At 44.0% G+C, this 16,754-nt stretch overlaps 1 protein-coding gene across 1 annotated transcript in view; it reads right to left on the reverse strand.

The window, feature by feature from the left end:
• Positions 1-13,634: 13,634 nt before the first annotated feature.
• Positions 13,635-16,754, reverse strand: part of PRMT7 (protein arginine methyltransferase 7) — a 39,059-nt gene continuing 35,939 nt past the window's right edge. The window contains exons 16-18 of the mRNA XM_075837567.1: positions 16,157-16,317; positions 15,742-15,838; positions 13,635-14,631 (exon numbers count right to left, since the gene is read on the reverse strand). Coding sequence (XP_075693682.1) covers positions 14,470-14,631; positions 15,742-15,838; positions 16,157-16,317 — 420 coding nt within the window. The 3' untranslated portion in view covers positions 13,635-14,469. The remainder of the gene's footprint in view (positions 14,632-15,741; positions 15,839-16,156; positions 16,318-16,754) is intronic.

Consider the following 16,754-nt stretch of genomic DNA (forward strand, 5'->3'; position numbering starts at 1 on the left):
TTTTAATAAAAACAAATTAGTCTTCAAACAGTTTACATAGCCTTTAAGGGGTCAGGTCTTGGGACTGCATTGATTAAGGAGCTCCCTGGTCTGTGGTATTAATTTATGTGTGTTGCTATAGAGGCTGTCTGGAGAAGTATAGGGCCAAAGATATCTCAGCAGCAACCTCTAGAGTCATCAGTAGAAGTCGTCATATCGTCCGAAGGGGGGGGGGGACGTCTACAATCAAAGAAGATGTCACCTGTAAATCACTGGATTTATAGAGGATCTGTCATCTCACTTGACATGTCTGTTATAGTAAATCCTTTTTATTACCCATGAGAACAATTCTAGAGCATATTTATGTGGAACTCTGCTGTGATGTTCCTCTGTAATTCCTCTTGGAAATGTATGAATAAGACCTGGCCTAAACTGAGACTTTTTGTAATGCAACTAATTAATGTTAGCTATGGAACTACAGCAGAACAGAGCAATACATTGAGTTGCATGCAATCTTGTGGCCTGCAGCTGTCACTCCATCAATCAACTTTAGCATTACAAATTGTCTCAGTGTAGCAGAGGCCTAACTGACAACTGAGTGTTACCATTCCCCTTGCCATTAAGGGTATGTTCACACGCTTAACAAAATATGTCTGAAAATACTGAGCTGTTTTCAAGGGAATACAACTTCTGATTTTCAGAAGTTTTTTGAGCAACTCGCGTTTTTCACGCCAGTTTTTGGAGCGGTTTTCAATAGAGTCTATGAGAAAACGGCTCCAAAAACGTCCCAAGAAGTGTCCTGCACTTCTTTTGACGAGCCGTCATTTTACGCGCCGTATTTTGACAGCGACACGTAAAAATGACAGCTCGTCTGCACAGAACATCGTAAGACCCATTGCAGGCAATGGGCAGATGTTTGCTGATGTATTGGAGCCGTCTTTTCAGGCGTAATTCGAGTCATAAAACGCCTCTATTACATCTGAAAAGAGGTCGTGTGCACATACCCTAAGAGGTATCCTTAATACAGTCTGACACGGTCAGTGATAAGTGGACACCGTCGAACGCTGCTTTCACACTAGCGTATTTTAAAAACGCAGAGTGCACAACTTTCATCCATTTTATGAATGGAAACTGCCCCATGAAGTCTATGGAGAGTGATAAAAATACGAATGCATCCATATAGCATCAGCATTGCATCCTTCTTCCAAAGGGGCTGGCTTATGTAGTTCAATTTACTACCTAGACGACAGCCCATCAGTGTCCCTGATCAGTTAGGGTATGTGCACACGACCTCTTTTCAGACGTAATGGAGGCGTTTTACGCCTCGAATTACGCATGAAAAGACGGCTCCAATACGTCGGCAAACATCTGTCCATTGCTTGCAATGGGTCTTACGATGTTCTGTGCAGACGAGCTGTCATTTTACGCGTCGCTGTCAAAATAAGGCGCGTAAAATTACGCCTGCGTCAAAGAAGTGCAGGACACTTCTTGGGACATAATTGAGCCCTTTTTCATTAACTCCAATGAAGAACAGCTCCAATTACGTCCGTAATGGACGCAGCGAAAGACACCTGCACATGCCATTACGGCTGAAATTACGGTGCTGTTTTCTGCCGTCTGAACATACCCTAACAATCCATCAGTAATTGTTAGCCATAAAATTCATCATCTCAGGCATTTACATGCAAATTACAAGACAGAAGAAGGCATCATTTACACGAGCGTAATATACGCACGTGCGACACGCGTGCTTTTCACGCGTGTCGTACGCACCTATGTTAGTCTATGGGGCAGTGCAGACAGTCCGTGAGTTTTGCGCAGCGTGAGTCTGCTCACGACATGTTCTATATTTCACCGTTTTTCGTGCATCAGGCACCCATTGAAGTCAATGGGTGTGTGAAAACCACGCAGGTCGCACTTCCGTGCGAACTGCGTGGTTCGCGCAACAGCTGTCAAACTCTGAATGTAAACAGAAAAGCACCACGTGCTTTTCTATTTACAAACATCCAAATGGAGTGTCATAAAAACGCTGCGTTTTGAGTGCGCAAAAGGCACTTAACAGCTCCGTGTGTCAGCCCCGTATGATGCGTGGCTGCGTGATTTTCGCGCAGCCGCCATCATTATGACACTCCGTTTGGATGTTTGTAAACAGAAAAGCACGTGGTGCTTTTCTGTTTTCATTCATCCTTTTCACAGCTGTTGCGCGAATCACGCGCGTCCCACGGAAGTGCTTCCGTGTGGCATGCGTGATTTTCACGCACCCATTGACTTGCGTGATGCGCGAAATATGCTCAAAGAACGGACATGTCGTGACTTTTTCGTAGCGGACTCACGCAGCGTAAAAATCACGCACCTGTCTGCACGGCCCCATAGACTAATATAGGTCCGTGCACGGACGTATATCCCGTTCGTCTGAATAAGCCCTTAGGCAAGGAGGTGAGTAAACTTAAAACACCCCCTCACTGAGGACGTGCTGACGCGTCAATGCAATGAAACATTCACTATTAGGATATTCCTCGCATGTTCTTATTTTCCAGCCTAATGTTTATGGTTATAAATCCGGCCTCTAATGCAAACAGATGGTATCGGTGGGTGCGATGCTACAGAAGGAAAACATGAATATGGTAATATTACACAGTAGAGATCTTATCAAATACTTGTAATTAGGCCAGATTCACACGAACGTCAGTTTGTCACGTCTGAGTTGCCCCCGTGCGGGTTCCGTTTTCGTGGATCCCCATAGAGTTGAGTTTATGGAGGGATCCGTGAAAACGGAAGAAAATAGGACATGTTCTATTTTTCAGCGGACACTTCACACGGTCTGTTGACACAAGGGCCATTTGAACAGCCCCATTGAATTACATGCGTCCATGTGACGAATGGTGTTTTAACAGCCGTCACAGGTACATGCTCTACGTACGTCTGAATCTGGCTTTAAAAAGACCAAATCCTTCTGTCTGACCATTTAAACACCTGAATCTTTACCTGGAAAAATGTATGAAAAAGATAAGTATTAGATATTCCCCCTGTCAATAGTGTGTGTCCCTACACAGTTTGACATGGTTAGCACTGATTGGACAATGTCAAAAACTGTGCATAGTCAAGCCATATTGACAAGTGGAATGGTGACGCCCCGTTGTGAATTTATTCATACATTTCCAGGAGGAATAACAGAGGAATAGCACAACGCAAAGTTAAAAGAAAGATGCTCCAGCATTGTTATTTCATAGGGAATACAAGTATTTACTAAAACAGACATCAGGAGAGCAGACAGGTTCTCTTTAACCCCTTCCCGACATTTTCCATACGCCATAGTGGGGTAAGGGAAGTATGGAACGGGCTCACGGAGTGAACCCACTCCATACGATGCGGGTGTTGGCTGTATGTTACAGCCGACACCTCAGAGTAACGAGTGGGATCGTGCTCGAGCGCGATCCCGCTCGTTTAACTCATTAAATGCTGCGGTCAATAGCGACCGTGGCATTTAAATCGTTAGAAAGAGGGGTGACACCCTCTAACAGCTCATCGCGCCCCCGCAATGCAATGCGGGTGGCGATGATTGCTACGGCTACCTGGGGGGCCTAATGAAGGCCCCCAGGTCCGCCATCTTTGTGCTCCTATTAAGCGCTGCCTCCGGCAGGGCTTAATAGGTGGCTGTCAGAATCACGATATACTGCAATACATTAGTATTGCAGGATATAGTGCAAGTGATCTAATGATCGCTGGTTGAAGTCCCTAGGGGGACTAATAAAAAAAAAAGTAAAAATTAGTAAAAAAAATACGAAAAATATTAAAAGTAAAAAAAAAAAACCTGTTACCATTTTCCCCCTAGAGCATAGTAAAAAAATTAATAAATAAACATAATTGGTATCGCCGCATCTGTAAAAGTCTGAGCTATTACAATATATGATTTTAACCCGCACGGTGAACGCCATAAAAAAAAAATGATATTTAAACGCCAGAATCGCAATTTTTTTTGTCACCTAATCCCCCACAAAAAATGAAATAAAAAGCAATCAAAACATTGCATGTACACCAAAATGGTATCATTAAAAGCTACAGCTTATCCTGCAAAAAATAAGCCCTCATACCACTGAATCGATGGAAAAATTAAAAAAGTTATGGCTATTAGAATTTGGCGACACAAAATAAATTTAATTTTTTACACTTCGGTTTTTACTTGTAAAAGTAGTAAAATATAAAAAAAACGATATATATTTGGTATCGCCGTAATCGTATTAACCCACAGAATAAAGTTAACATGTTGTTTTAATTGCACAGTGAATTCCGTAAAAACGAAGCGCAAAAAACAATGGAGGAATCGCTGTTTTTTTCCATTTTCTACCCCACAAATAATTTTCCCCCTTTTCCTAGTACATTATATGGCAAAATAAATGGTGCTACGAAAAACTACAACTCGTCCCACAAAAATCATAGGACTATATCGACGGAAAAATAAAAAAGTTATGGCTTTTGGAAGGTGGGGAGGAAAAAACTAAAATGAAAAGCTGAAAAAATGGCAGCGGCGGGAAGGGGTTAAAGAGGCTGTCACCAGTTTATAACTTCCCTATCTCCTACCTAATCTAATAGGCGCTTTGATGCTGATAACTACCGTTTTTTTATTTTTTTGTTTTTCGTAAACGTTTATAATTGACCAAGTTATGAACATTTTTCGACTTATGCAAATTTTTTCTAAATGCCCAACTGGGCGTTTTTTTTCTATTTACCAAGTGGGCGTTGTATAGAAAAGTGTATGATACTGACCATTCCAGCCTGGCTTGATTCACATCACAGCATGATCTCGCGAGATCACGCTGTGACGCCACTTTCTTCAGCAGGTCCTTCACCGGAGCAACGGAAGACTGAACAGACATCGCCTCTGGCTGTGCCAGGACGTTTATCCGAATCTGCAGCGGCTGGAGGCGATGTCTGTTCAGTCTTCCGTCGCTCCGGTGAAGGACCTGCAAAAGAAAGTGACGTCACAGCACGTAACTACAGGGGATGCAGGAGGTTGTGGTCGCATCTAGAAACGTCCCTCTGTCCCATATAAGATATTTATTATTGTCCTAAAATCATATCGTTTCCCTAGTAATTTGTCAGGCTGCCACCAATAATTCCACTCCTTCAGTTTCTGGGACAGGAAGTAGCTGTCTGACAGCTTACATTGTCAGCCATATTCACAGGATATGTCAAACGTCAGATAGCTGTAGGTCCCACCTCTGGGACCCGCACTTATCTCTAGAACGGGGCCCCCTAAACCCCGTTCTACCGCTCTGTGTTCCGACATTTTCTTGCTGCGTGTTTTGGTGTGATTTTCCTCAGCACTAGGCAGATAGAATTCGCAAGCGGAAACGCAATCTATATTGACATGCTGCAGATTTTAAAATCCGCACCGCAGGTCAATTTACGTGCCGGAAAATACTTCAGCGTGTACATGAGATTTCCTGGAATCTCATTGACTATGCTGGTACTGTATTACGCTGCGGCTTTGCCGCATGCAAATACGCGCAGCTTTTTCTGTCACCTAGAGCCTCTCTTAGCTGTGCCTGGCAAACAGCCCTAGTAATAGAAGCCTCCTAACCCTCTCACTGCGCAGTCTTTATTTTATTATATTCTTTGCAAGTAGAAATACAAGAAATACTGAGAAGTGGAATCCAATAATGACATCAGCGAAGGAGGAAGTAAAACCATAGAAATCAATATAGCTGGCACCTGGGACATAAAAACATGAACTAGCAGTTTTCTTGTCCACCCTGAGACATGTATCTTGGATAGTTATTAAGATGTTCGGAAACACATTTAAACTACAGCGCAGGTCTGGGATATGGGTCTTCGCAGTCCACTGCATCACAGAGGCTCCTGTGCCCCAATGCAAAATCTATAACCAGGCCTCCACTTACTAAGTGCCATTTATAATACTGGTGGCTCATGTGGCAAAGGGGCATTTGGGCCCAGTCAGGCACAAGTACATGTGTGCCACTAGTACCTCTGCACCCCCTATAGCATACCTCCCAACTTTCAAGTATGGCAAAGAGGGAGCCATGCCTCTGACCCCACCCAGTCCCCACCCATATACACCGGGTTCAGCACACACAGTATCATGCTCCCATAGTGCCTCCCCACAGTTTAATGCCCCCAAAGAACCCCCCCCAGTATAATGCTCCTATAGCTGCCCCCACACAATAGGATACCCCATAGTGCCTCTCACACAGTATAATGTCAAATAGCTGACCCCACACAGTATAATGCCCCCATAGATGCCCCCATACAGTATAAGGCCAACACAAATGCCCCCACACAGTATAATGTCCACACAAATTCCCCCATACAGTATAATGCCCCAAAGCTGCCCTCATACAGCATATGCCTCTATAGCTTCCCCATACAGTATATTACCCCCATAGCTGCCCCCGTACAGTATAATGCACCCTTAGCTGCCCCTAGTGCCAGTGCCCACTTAGTGCCACAGTGCCCATGTAGATAGTGCCACACACAGTGCCCATGTAGATAGCGCCACAATGTCCCCAGTAGATAGTGCCCCAATGCCCATGTATATAGTGGTTAAAAAGTAGAAACAAGGACCGCACATCCACAATTTTAATCAAAGAACAGGAGGTTCTTCAACCAGTATATTTATAGATTCTTTCCCATTTTTGCAATTTCTGATACCAGCGCTCCACGCTTTTAACCCAGCTGATTTTAATTAAGGAATGACCTCATAAGTGTTTCTGCTCTTGTGCTCTCAGTTGGGCACATTTAAAGGGTGCCGTGTGGTGGTGTCTGTTGCTGTGGTGCTGCACTTGTGGGGGAACGTGGCCCAAAGTCAAGGTGGCTTGGCCTGGCAGCAGGGGTGCTTCTGGGTCTCTGGGTTGCTCCCTCTCCAAGTGCAGTATTGTGGTGGTGGGCGCAGCCATGCGGCGCTGCAACCAGTAGAGAGAGGACCTACTTATCGGAGGTCGCCGTGAAGTGGCAAGTGGGCATATACAATTTGATCAAAATGACGCGTAGAAAGCAGGAGCATGTCACTTCTTGAGTCATTTTTTGGAGCGGTTTTTCATAGGGTCAATTGAAAAACTGCTCCTAAAACGGCTTAAAAAAAAAAAGCATCAAAAAACGTTTTCTCCTTCAAAAACGGCTGAAAATCAGAGGATATTTTCCCTTGAAAACAGCTCCGTAATTTTCAGCTTTAATTGTGCGTGTGAACATAGTGTTCATAAACTTTGTAAATACATTTTATTAAAAATGATTTTTACTTTTTAAGATACAGCTGCTCAGTATTCTCTATACCACTGTTTCCCAACACTGGTGGGTTGTATGAAGACCTCCAGGGGAACGCGAGCCACTCACTGATTTTCTCGTTTCAACTGTATCTGCGTCCTCAGGATGCAGATACAGTGGAATTCAAAGCTCGAGCAGGGAGCTGATGGCTCCTTACTCCAGCATTTACTATACCGTGAGCGGGTCGGTGCAGACAGGGGCGATGTAGTGACGCCATCACGCCTGTCTGCGCTGAGCCACACACTGCACAGACCGGAGGAGCAGAAGGATCTCCTCCACCCGTCGTGGGAATGGGCATAAGCGAGTATGTATTTTATTAGGCACTATTGGGGCTGTGTGGAGACAGCTATGGTGGCGTGCACTATTGGGGCTAAGTGGAGGCAGCTATGGTGGCGTGTATGGGGATTATACTCGGTGGGAGCAGCTATATGGGGCATTATCCCGTGTGGGGGGCCCACTCAGATGTGTTTCACCCCCTGTGCTAAACCTCTAGCTATGCCTCTGATGGCCACTGATAGACGGGTCGGGTCACATGACCCACAATCAGCAGCCATAGTCAGGCATTAGCGACGCACAGCAGCCGGATACCTTGAGCCCGTCCCATACCTCGCCCGCACAATTGTCGTTGTTTTCGAGGTTGCAGGGACTTATTTTTCGAATGGAGCGAAATACCGGCATCCAACTACGAATGATGTTGAATACGTCAAACGAAATGGGGCTAAGTACGGTAGTGGGGGGACTCAAACAAAAGTTTCGGCCACAAGTTGGGTCCCGGCCTCAGAAAGTTTGAGAACCTCTGCTCTAGACAAAACAGCTGTATCTAGCGCTATTCACTGAATCAGTCAGTCCTGCGAACCTGACGGGTTCAGTGACAGCTGGTCCTGCATGTCTCTTGACTCTCAGCATCCTCCTGTTATCCATCACATCTAAGTTCATAAAAAATCCAAGTTAACGGCTGAAATTATTTCTGCTACCACTAGGGGGAACTCACTGCATATTAATTTATTATTGAGATCAATGAGAGCTGTAAAAATGACTATGCAGTGAGCTCCCCCTAGTGGCAGCTGCAAGAAGACAAAGTTATAATGTTTCACTATGGATGTCTGAAGAAAACTAAGGGAATTGGATCCCTTTGTTAAGAAAACAGCGACCCGCCCCTTTATAAAGTTTCTGGACCCATTTATTAAATAAAATTAAATCTGTGTCGTCTGCTCTGCATCTTCCCACCGACAAACATTGTTTTCAGGCCTCACTTGTCTCAGTTATGGTCCATGTACGATTCCACAATAAGAAAACACTGGGCAAAAATGTTATCCATAGGAAAGTTTTAAGGCGCAAACCACAAGAACACAAAGACTTGTCTTGCATTTGCCCAAAAAACATCTCCACTATACCACTAAAGCAACATAAACCACCAGGGATATTAGATATTCCCCATAACCACATGTATAACGTATCAATACTCCTTCACTTAGACCATCAAAGATATTCGGTATTAACCGCTAAACCATCAGGAGTATGACAGGAAAATATCACTAACCCCGAAACCTCCTCATGTAAAAGTGCATGATGTCATTTATGTAGAAAGTCCATATAATCAGAGGCATTTCGCTGTCTCCGTTGTGCGCACCAATGGCCCTTGAAAACCCCAGTTTAAAACTTCTGCATTTGGCCCCGGGGGTATCGTACCCATTATTGATTTGCATACATCTGAAGGTGTGGTAATACTACAGAGAAGGATTCTTTTTTATATATATATATATATATATATATATATATATATATATATATATATACACACACATATGTGCTTATAGGGGCTCTGGTGATAACGTACACACACACACATATATATATATATTAAATGTACTCGTATCTTATGCGGATATCTTGGGCCAACGCTCGTTCATCAGGTTTTTTTTTACGGCCAAAAATAAGGTTGCTGTAAACGGGAGATGTGCTGCGGACATGATGCAAACGCACGAGGATGAGTGATCATATTATGGATTGCTCGTCCCCATACATTAATGATCATTGTAAATGGGGCAAATTAACGCTGGACAACAAGTTATATCGATCAGCCCTCGCTTTTCCGGCCGTTATCGGCCCGTGTAAAAATGACCTTTACTGAACAGTTTCTGCCAGGAATTCACACACGATATTGCTGCAGTTTTTTTTCTTTTTGCTTAAAGAGTCTCTGTCACCACATTATAAGTGGCCTATATTATACATGATATGATCGGCGCTGTAATGTAGATTACAGAGGTGTTTTTTTATTTAGAAAAACGATCATTTTTTACGGAGTTATGACCTATATTAGCTTTATACTAATGAGTTTCTTAATGGACAACTGGGCGTGTTTTACTATATGACCAAGTGGGCGTTGTACAGAGGAGTGTATGACGCTGACCAATCAGTGACCAATCAGCGTCATACACTGCTCTCCATTCATTTACACAGCACATAGCGATCCTGCTAGATCACTATGTGCAGCCACATACACACACACTAACGTTACTCAAGTGTCCTGACCGTGAATATACATTACCTCCAGCCAGGACGTGATGTGTATTCAGAATCATGACACTTCTGTAGCGTCTGTGTGATATTTACAGCAAGGCAAGCGTAATCTCGTTTTAAATGACAGGTTACATCGTAATCTCGCGAGATTACACTTGCCTTGCTGTAAATATCACAGAGACGCTACAGAAGTGGCAGGATTCTGAATACACATCACGTCCTGTAAGTAAAACACGCCCAGTTGTCCATTAAGAAACTCATTAGCATAAAGATAAAATAGGTTTTCTAAATAAACAACACTGCTGTAATCTACATTACAGCGCTGATCACATCTTGTACAATATAGGCCACTTATAATGTGGTGACAGAGCCTCTTTAATGCAGGAGTGGACATGAAAGAAATGCGATACATCAGTCTTTTGTCACAAACAGCGCTGATCGTGCCATTACTCACCTCTCCGCGCGCCAGCATCCCTCTCTTGTTTTGTCGTGGTGGTCACGCTGTGGCGACCGGCTTTCTGTGCGCTGCTGGTGGCGTTGAAACAATGTAGTTTGAACCTGTAGGCATTAGGGCTTATTTACACTAACGTGATATACGGCTGTGTAACGCGCGTGATTTTCACGCGTGTCGTACGGACCTATGTTAGTCTATGGGGCCGTGCAGACAGTCCGTGATTTTTGCGCATTGTGAGTCTGTTGCGTAAAACTCACGACATGTCCTATATTTCTGCGTTGTTTGAAGCATCACGCACCCATTGAAGTCAATGGGTGCGTGAAAACCACGCACCACACACATATGCACATTAGTGTGCAGTGCGTGATTTGTGCATCAATTCGATTGAAAATAAAAAAAAATACGTGCTTTGCGAGTGCACGCAACTTGCAAAGCACACTGATGCATAACGCAATACACATGGACCAGATTCACGCGTTTTTCACACGCGTGAATCTGATACGCTCGTGTGAATGTAACTTAAGGCCTAATACACACGACCGTGTTCGGTCCCTGATATACGGTCCGCATTTCTCAGACCGAACACCGTGCAGGGAGCCGGGCTCCCAACATCATTGTTATCTATGACGCTAGGACTCCCTGCCTCGCCGTGGAACTACTGCCCTGTGCTGAAAACATGATTACAGTACGGGACAGTTCCCACAGCGTATATCACGGACTGAACACAGTCATGTGAATTAGGCCACAGTATTCTGCGCTATTGTGTCCAGTAAAAGCACAGACAGCCTGACGGAACCTATGGGTTCTCCGTTGTGCAATGGAACCTTGGTTCCGTTATTCCCTTGTTCTGCTCCTCTAACGGAGCAGAATGGAATGGTTCAACGCAGGTGTGAACATAGCCTTACAGGTGTCTACAATAATTCAATAGTCTCTGTCTCAACCTATAACCGCACAGAAAATGTGGAACTGAGCACATTACCCCCTCTATTCTATGCGGCTCAGGCCACACAGGGCTCATAGTGGTGCAGTTAATAGTTCTCCTAGATCTACTTCATATTGATATCTGCACATAAGGTTTAGCCAAATTTTTACGTCATTGGGGTTAACTGGGACAAAAGCCACGAGAGGAATCTGCTGCGGAGTATTGTAATCCGGATGTAAAATAGGACAAGAGACACAATGTGGAGGGATAGAACAGACATATGGCTCCAGTGTAACGCAACGTTCCTATGTGGAGATGTCTCTCGGGTTACAGGTGGTGTCTGCAGAGTTACGACAGGTGAACAGTTCAGGAAGCTCTGCAATAATCCACGAACCTTTACATATTTTGTCCGTTTTTGCACAGGATTCTGTACTTAGAGATTTTGCCATTTAGATACTTGGATAAATTCCTCCTGCGAGCGGCCATCTGGACCCTGCACTATCAATAACAAGACAGGAGAACGGACCGATTTTAATATTCAACACTCGTCACCCACACAGCCCATCTGTTTGACAACATTCCGGGAGCTGGAGGTTTGAGAACAGGAGATCTCCAGAACCGTAGGAAAACATGGCTGAGATTAGCGAAATCATCTGTTATCAAAACCGTGGGATTTAACACCTGCACTGCCACGGGATCGTGCGCAATACAGAGCAGCATATGGTGTGGACTTGCTGCTGCCGCAGAACTGCTCCCTATATATAATGTGCACAGGTGTACCTGCCTGATAGACAGCGGTGGGGGAATAAAATTGGAATTGCCCACAGAAATCAATCAGATTCAGATTTAATTTTGTAGAAGGTCGGGGAACTAAAGCAATGACAATGTGAGCGATACCATCACCGTCATCTGTATGATTCCCGAGCGGTTAGGCAGGGCCAGTTTTAGACAAAGTGGGGTCCCAAATGCTGAATTACTGTATCAATAATGATGTAAATTCAAAAGACGCTGCAGCGCTGATCTCTAGCCCGTCCAGGAATGTTGCAAGCCCCAAAGCATACGTCCCCCCTCTCAAACAAAAAGAAATATAAATATATATAAAATCATACCACTATACCAGACTAAATATTACCTGTATATAGTGCCACACTGCTCCCCCCTCCCCTTGTATATAGTGCCACCAAGCCCCACACCCTAAAAAACTTGGAAGTACCTTGCCCTGTTCCCGCGACGGACGGTGCACTTCACGGTCTCTGGGCGGGACCCTTGCGCTGGCCAGTGTGATGCAGTGACGTCACAACGCTGCCCTACATACAACTTTTTTATCACTTTTATAAGAATATTTTTTTTTTTACACGAAGCGGATCAAAAACAGCATTTTTGGCAGTATTTTTTTTTTTTACAGTGTTCACCCTGCCGGTTAAATAACTTTAAAATGTAATATTTCAGACTTTTATGGACATATCAATACCAATGCCATGCACCCGTGTCACATGACCAGGACAGATTTGTATCCCCTTTAAGTAAAGAAAAAAGGTTCCTATTAATTGAAAGCAAGCAGAGATATTGAAAACTGTGAAGAACTGATACAGAAAGTATATTGGAAAATTGTAGAACTGTCAATTATATAAAGAATAACCTTTATTTGCTGATATTCACGCCATCAATGACAATGTCAGAATGTGACAATAAATATATGTTCAGAATGACATGGAATACTTGTAAAGCAGATTCACACATGTAGAGCACAAGCAGAAGAATAAATAAGAGGAGCCATAACCCAGCAGTAATCTCCGCGCTCTCCCATGGGGCGGACTGTGTCATCTGGTAATCCAGCCTGTCCCATCTGCAACAAATTCATCAAGAATCAGTGTTCGCAGCAGAGGCCTTGGAATTATTCCAATACTATGTTCCTAATTGGGATTTTCTTGCTTTTTTTTTTGGAGCCGGTAATTCAGGTTGTTAAATAAGAATATCACAAAATTGCTCAGTGAATGTTTTGCGCCTGCTCTATACGTCCATCCTAGAGGTCAATAATCTCATTAAATGAATACTGTTTCGTTAGGTCTGGTTCACATCGCGTTTCAGCCCGTTTAGGGTGTTCATTGGAAAAGCAAACAAAAGAGTTTCCTTTTGGCCTCTGTCGGGCTGGTATACTTTTTTTTTTTTGAGGATGGAATAACGTAGTAGATTACGCTATTCCATCCAGAGGGATCCTGCGGAAAAAAAAAAAAAGAAGTATACAGCATGATATACGTCAGAGTTATACGCTAAACGTACACCTGGGGGGCTTCTCCAGCGCCGGAATCCCCGGTAATAGTATCAAGTAGTGCTCATCCCAGGGATTATAGACAGTAATGTCAGAGGCTTTTAACTATGGAGTCCCTGCCCAGAGCATTGGAAGGAGGAGTTGAGGAGCCTCTGACATCACTGCTCATATATGAAGAGCGACATCCGAGGCCTCCAAAACCTCTGCCGCTGTTCTGGCCAGGGACTCTGTAGTTGAAAGCTCCTGACATTAATGTCTTTATTCACAGGGTGTCCCACCGCTGAATCCCCTAGCGTTCACCTGTAATCTGTGGGGAAACCCGGCAGCAAGTGCACAGCGCCACCACAGGGAAAACAAAGCATTACACAGTGCCCATTGATATCATTGGGCTGAACGTGAAATGCACAGACATGCCGGGTATTCCAGAGCGAGAGCCACTTTTTCTAGACGCTTTTCACTCAGGCTAAAAGAGGAGGGTGTCGAAGAGGAACCCTCTTACAATAACTTAAGAATATTCTAGTTGGGTGTTTGAAACGGATTTACTATACCAGACAACCACTTCAAGCCCCCCTGGGCCCCCCCAAAAGAGCCCACAACCTACAGACACTGACGCAGTATCATTTATAAGTAGCATAGCTCAGTATAGAATAATTATATTAGAGGCAATTATCATGTGTCATCAATCCTCTCCACCCCCCGCCCTGTTCTCTTACATTACATGGCGGCTTCTAGACAGGAGCTGAATGCATTTGTGACCTGCTTTTAAAACAACCTTCACATAAAAACTAGACATAACAATAAGAAAGGTGAAGCGAAATCCAGGATTATGGGCCAAGAGCTGGGAGCAGGCCATGTAACAAGAGAAGGAATATGAAATTATTTTACTTCATAGGAGGCATATTTAAGGATTGTACAGGTATGGTTCCCTACTTTAGAATAACCGCAAGTCAACATCCAATTCTAAAAAGCCACAGGTCTGACTGAGGCGAAATACAGAAGCCCAGGACCCTGCGGAGCGTGAACGTCTTACTGAGAGCATGAATGCTGCTATTTAGGGATGAAACGCATGCGTAAGTCTCCCAGTTGTGGCTTAAATGTCAGCTGGTAAGTGACCGAGCTCTGGCTGTATGTAGGGGCCGGTTCCGGGTTCCAGAGAGAGCTGAAAAAGTAAACTCCTTGCTTGCGGTGTGGGTACCACTGACAGTTGCCCTGTAATACAGACAAGATGAGAGTGACAGAAGTTTTAAAATTACTTTTCTCTTTATTTTGCACATTAAAGAAGAACTCCATATATTTCTGACACATCAGGTCACACAATTCTATCAGTGGGAGTCCATGAATTGCACCGTAACTATATGGCCCTTTACAAAGTCAGCAAGTTCCACGACAAAAGGATTGTCCGAGATTAGAAAAAAGGGTCTTATTTTTATCCAGAAACAGCACCACTCTTGCCCAAAGGCGGTGTCTGGTACTGCAGCCCAGCTGTTATTCAAGTGAACAGGGATTAGTTTTAGTACCTGATGTAGCCCACGGTGCAGTAGTGTGCGAATTGATTTAAGGTGACCATCTGTGTATGGGGGCGGGCCTCTCCTCCAGTGTAGGGGGAGAAAAGGATTTGCTCTCTGGGGAGATAAGCCACCGCCAGAGGTATCTGGCAGCGGTTTACTTTTCTCTCCCCATTCAGAATACATGTACGCTCAGCCGAGCCAAGTGTGCAAGTGTATGGGGGGAATCGGGAGGAATAGCTGTCGATCGAGCGATCATTCGGCCGACAGTTATCTAATGTGTATGGCTAGCCTTCCATATTGTGTCTCATGGAAGAGGTTTGAGTAACGCTTCAGTTAGAGAAATTGGTGGAGGTCTAAACTCATGGACCTCCACTGAGGTATTGTTACTGAAGCGGCCTGAATATTCCTGTTCACTAACATTGGCATGAATGTACGGACCACTCATCTGACCACGGAAGGCAATAAATACTCGAGCTGGCCTAATCACCGTGGAAAGAAGAGTCCGGACAGTACCCAACTTGTTAAGAGATGCACATTTTTTCTTAGTTCATCATATACCTTATGTAAAAAAAACAATGTTTAATGGGGAAAGGCAGTCACATTTACGATTTAACCATAACCAAGAAAATTTAGTGGCTCTGGTCACCCGGTTTGGTCCCTTTAGTGGCTGATGTTATAGCTTTAGGATTTGATGGACTTCTCTACACCAGGAGTCCATCACATCCTGTGAATAGATGCGCTGGTGGGAGGTAATAGTAAGATATACCCCGAGACTCCAAACAGGGATAGATCACATATCTTAGTCACTCACCGTCTCATCAGACACCTGCAGCAGTCCCGTGCTTATGGAAATATCCTCTGTGAGCTGGTAGTCCATCCAGAGCACCATTCCATGACACACACCAGACCTGTGACAGGGATGAAAACTGGTTGGACTATTTGGTGAAAGACAGAGAGGAGGTGGCCATTCCATCAATCATAACGCAAAATTCTGCCTAAAGGAGACAGTATGTGGGGGTGCCACAGTTCGTCTATGGAGAGGGACTGCACATGCTCATCCTGCTCCTTATCGGAGAACGGGGACTAAGTGACCCTTATTTTGGCAATGGTGGAGATACCAGAGGTTGGACCATTAATTGAACACATGGCAAACTTTAGTTTTGAGCAGCGTTTCCCTATAACTGAAGACATCGTATATTGCTACACAGTGATATTTCCACACTCACCTGACAAGGTTCAGAGACCCCTCTGCGGTCATATCTTCTGTAGGGACCTTTTCCCGAAAATCAAACGTTACAAGCTTTGTGGGGTCAGATAGGGCTGTGCACGGGTATTCCCAAAGTGGGTGAGGCTCGGCCTCCTGAGATTCGCGGAAATCTAGAGACGTCTATAGAGTATTAAAAAAAAACAATATGTAACAAACATAAAAATAGGAGGCCTGTGATATATTTAGGGATGGGATTAGATTATTATTATTATTTTTGTAAAAAATTTTTTAAGATCAGCCCATTGATTTCAACATATAATTTTGTGCAGCCTAAGCTCTGCCGTACCTGTTATTCCATCTGGAAATGTATGACTACTGGGTGTTACCCTTCTCCTTGTCAATAGTGTGTATCCATTGTCATTGTCAGCACTGTTTGGACAGTGTCAAAATATATAGACACACACCCCATTGACAAGCAGAATGGTAACACCCACTTGTCAGCTTATTCATTGCCATGAGGAATAACAGAGGAATAACACAACGTAGAGTTCAAAGAAAAAAATTGTCAATGGACTGTATTTGCAAAAAATAGACAAGTCAGGAGGGTTGACAGATCC

The sequence above is a fragment of the Rhinoderma darwinii genome, chromosome 9, assembly GCF_050947455.1.
Source record: "Rhinoderma darwinii isolate aRhiDar2 chromosome 9, aRhiDar2.hap1, whole genome shotgun sequence".
Lineage (NCBI taxonomy): Eukaryota > Metazoa > Chordata > Amphibia > Anura > Rhinodermatidae > Rhinoderma > Rhinoderma darwinii.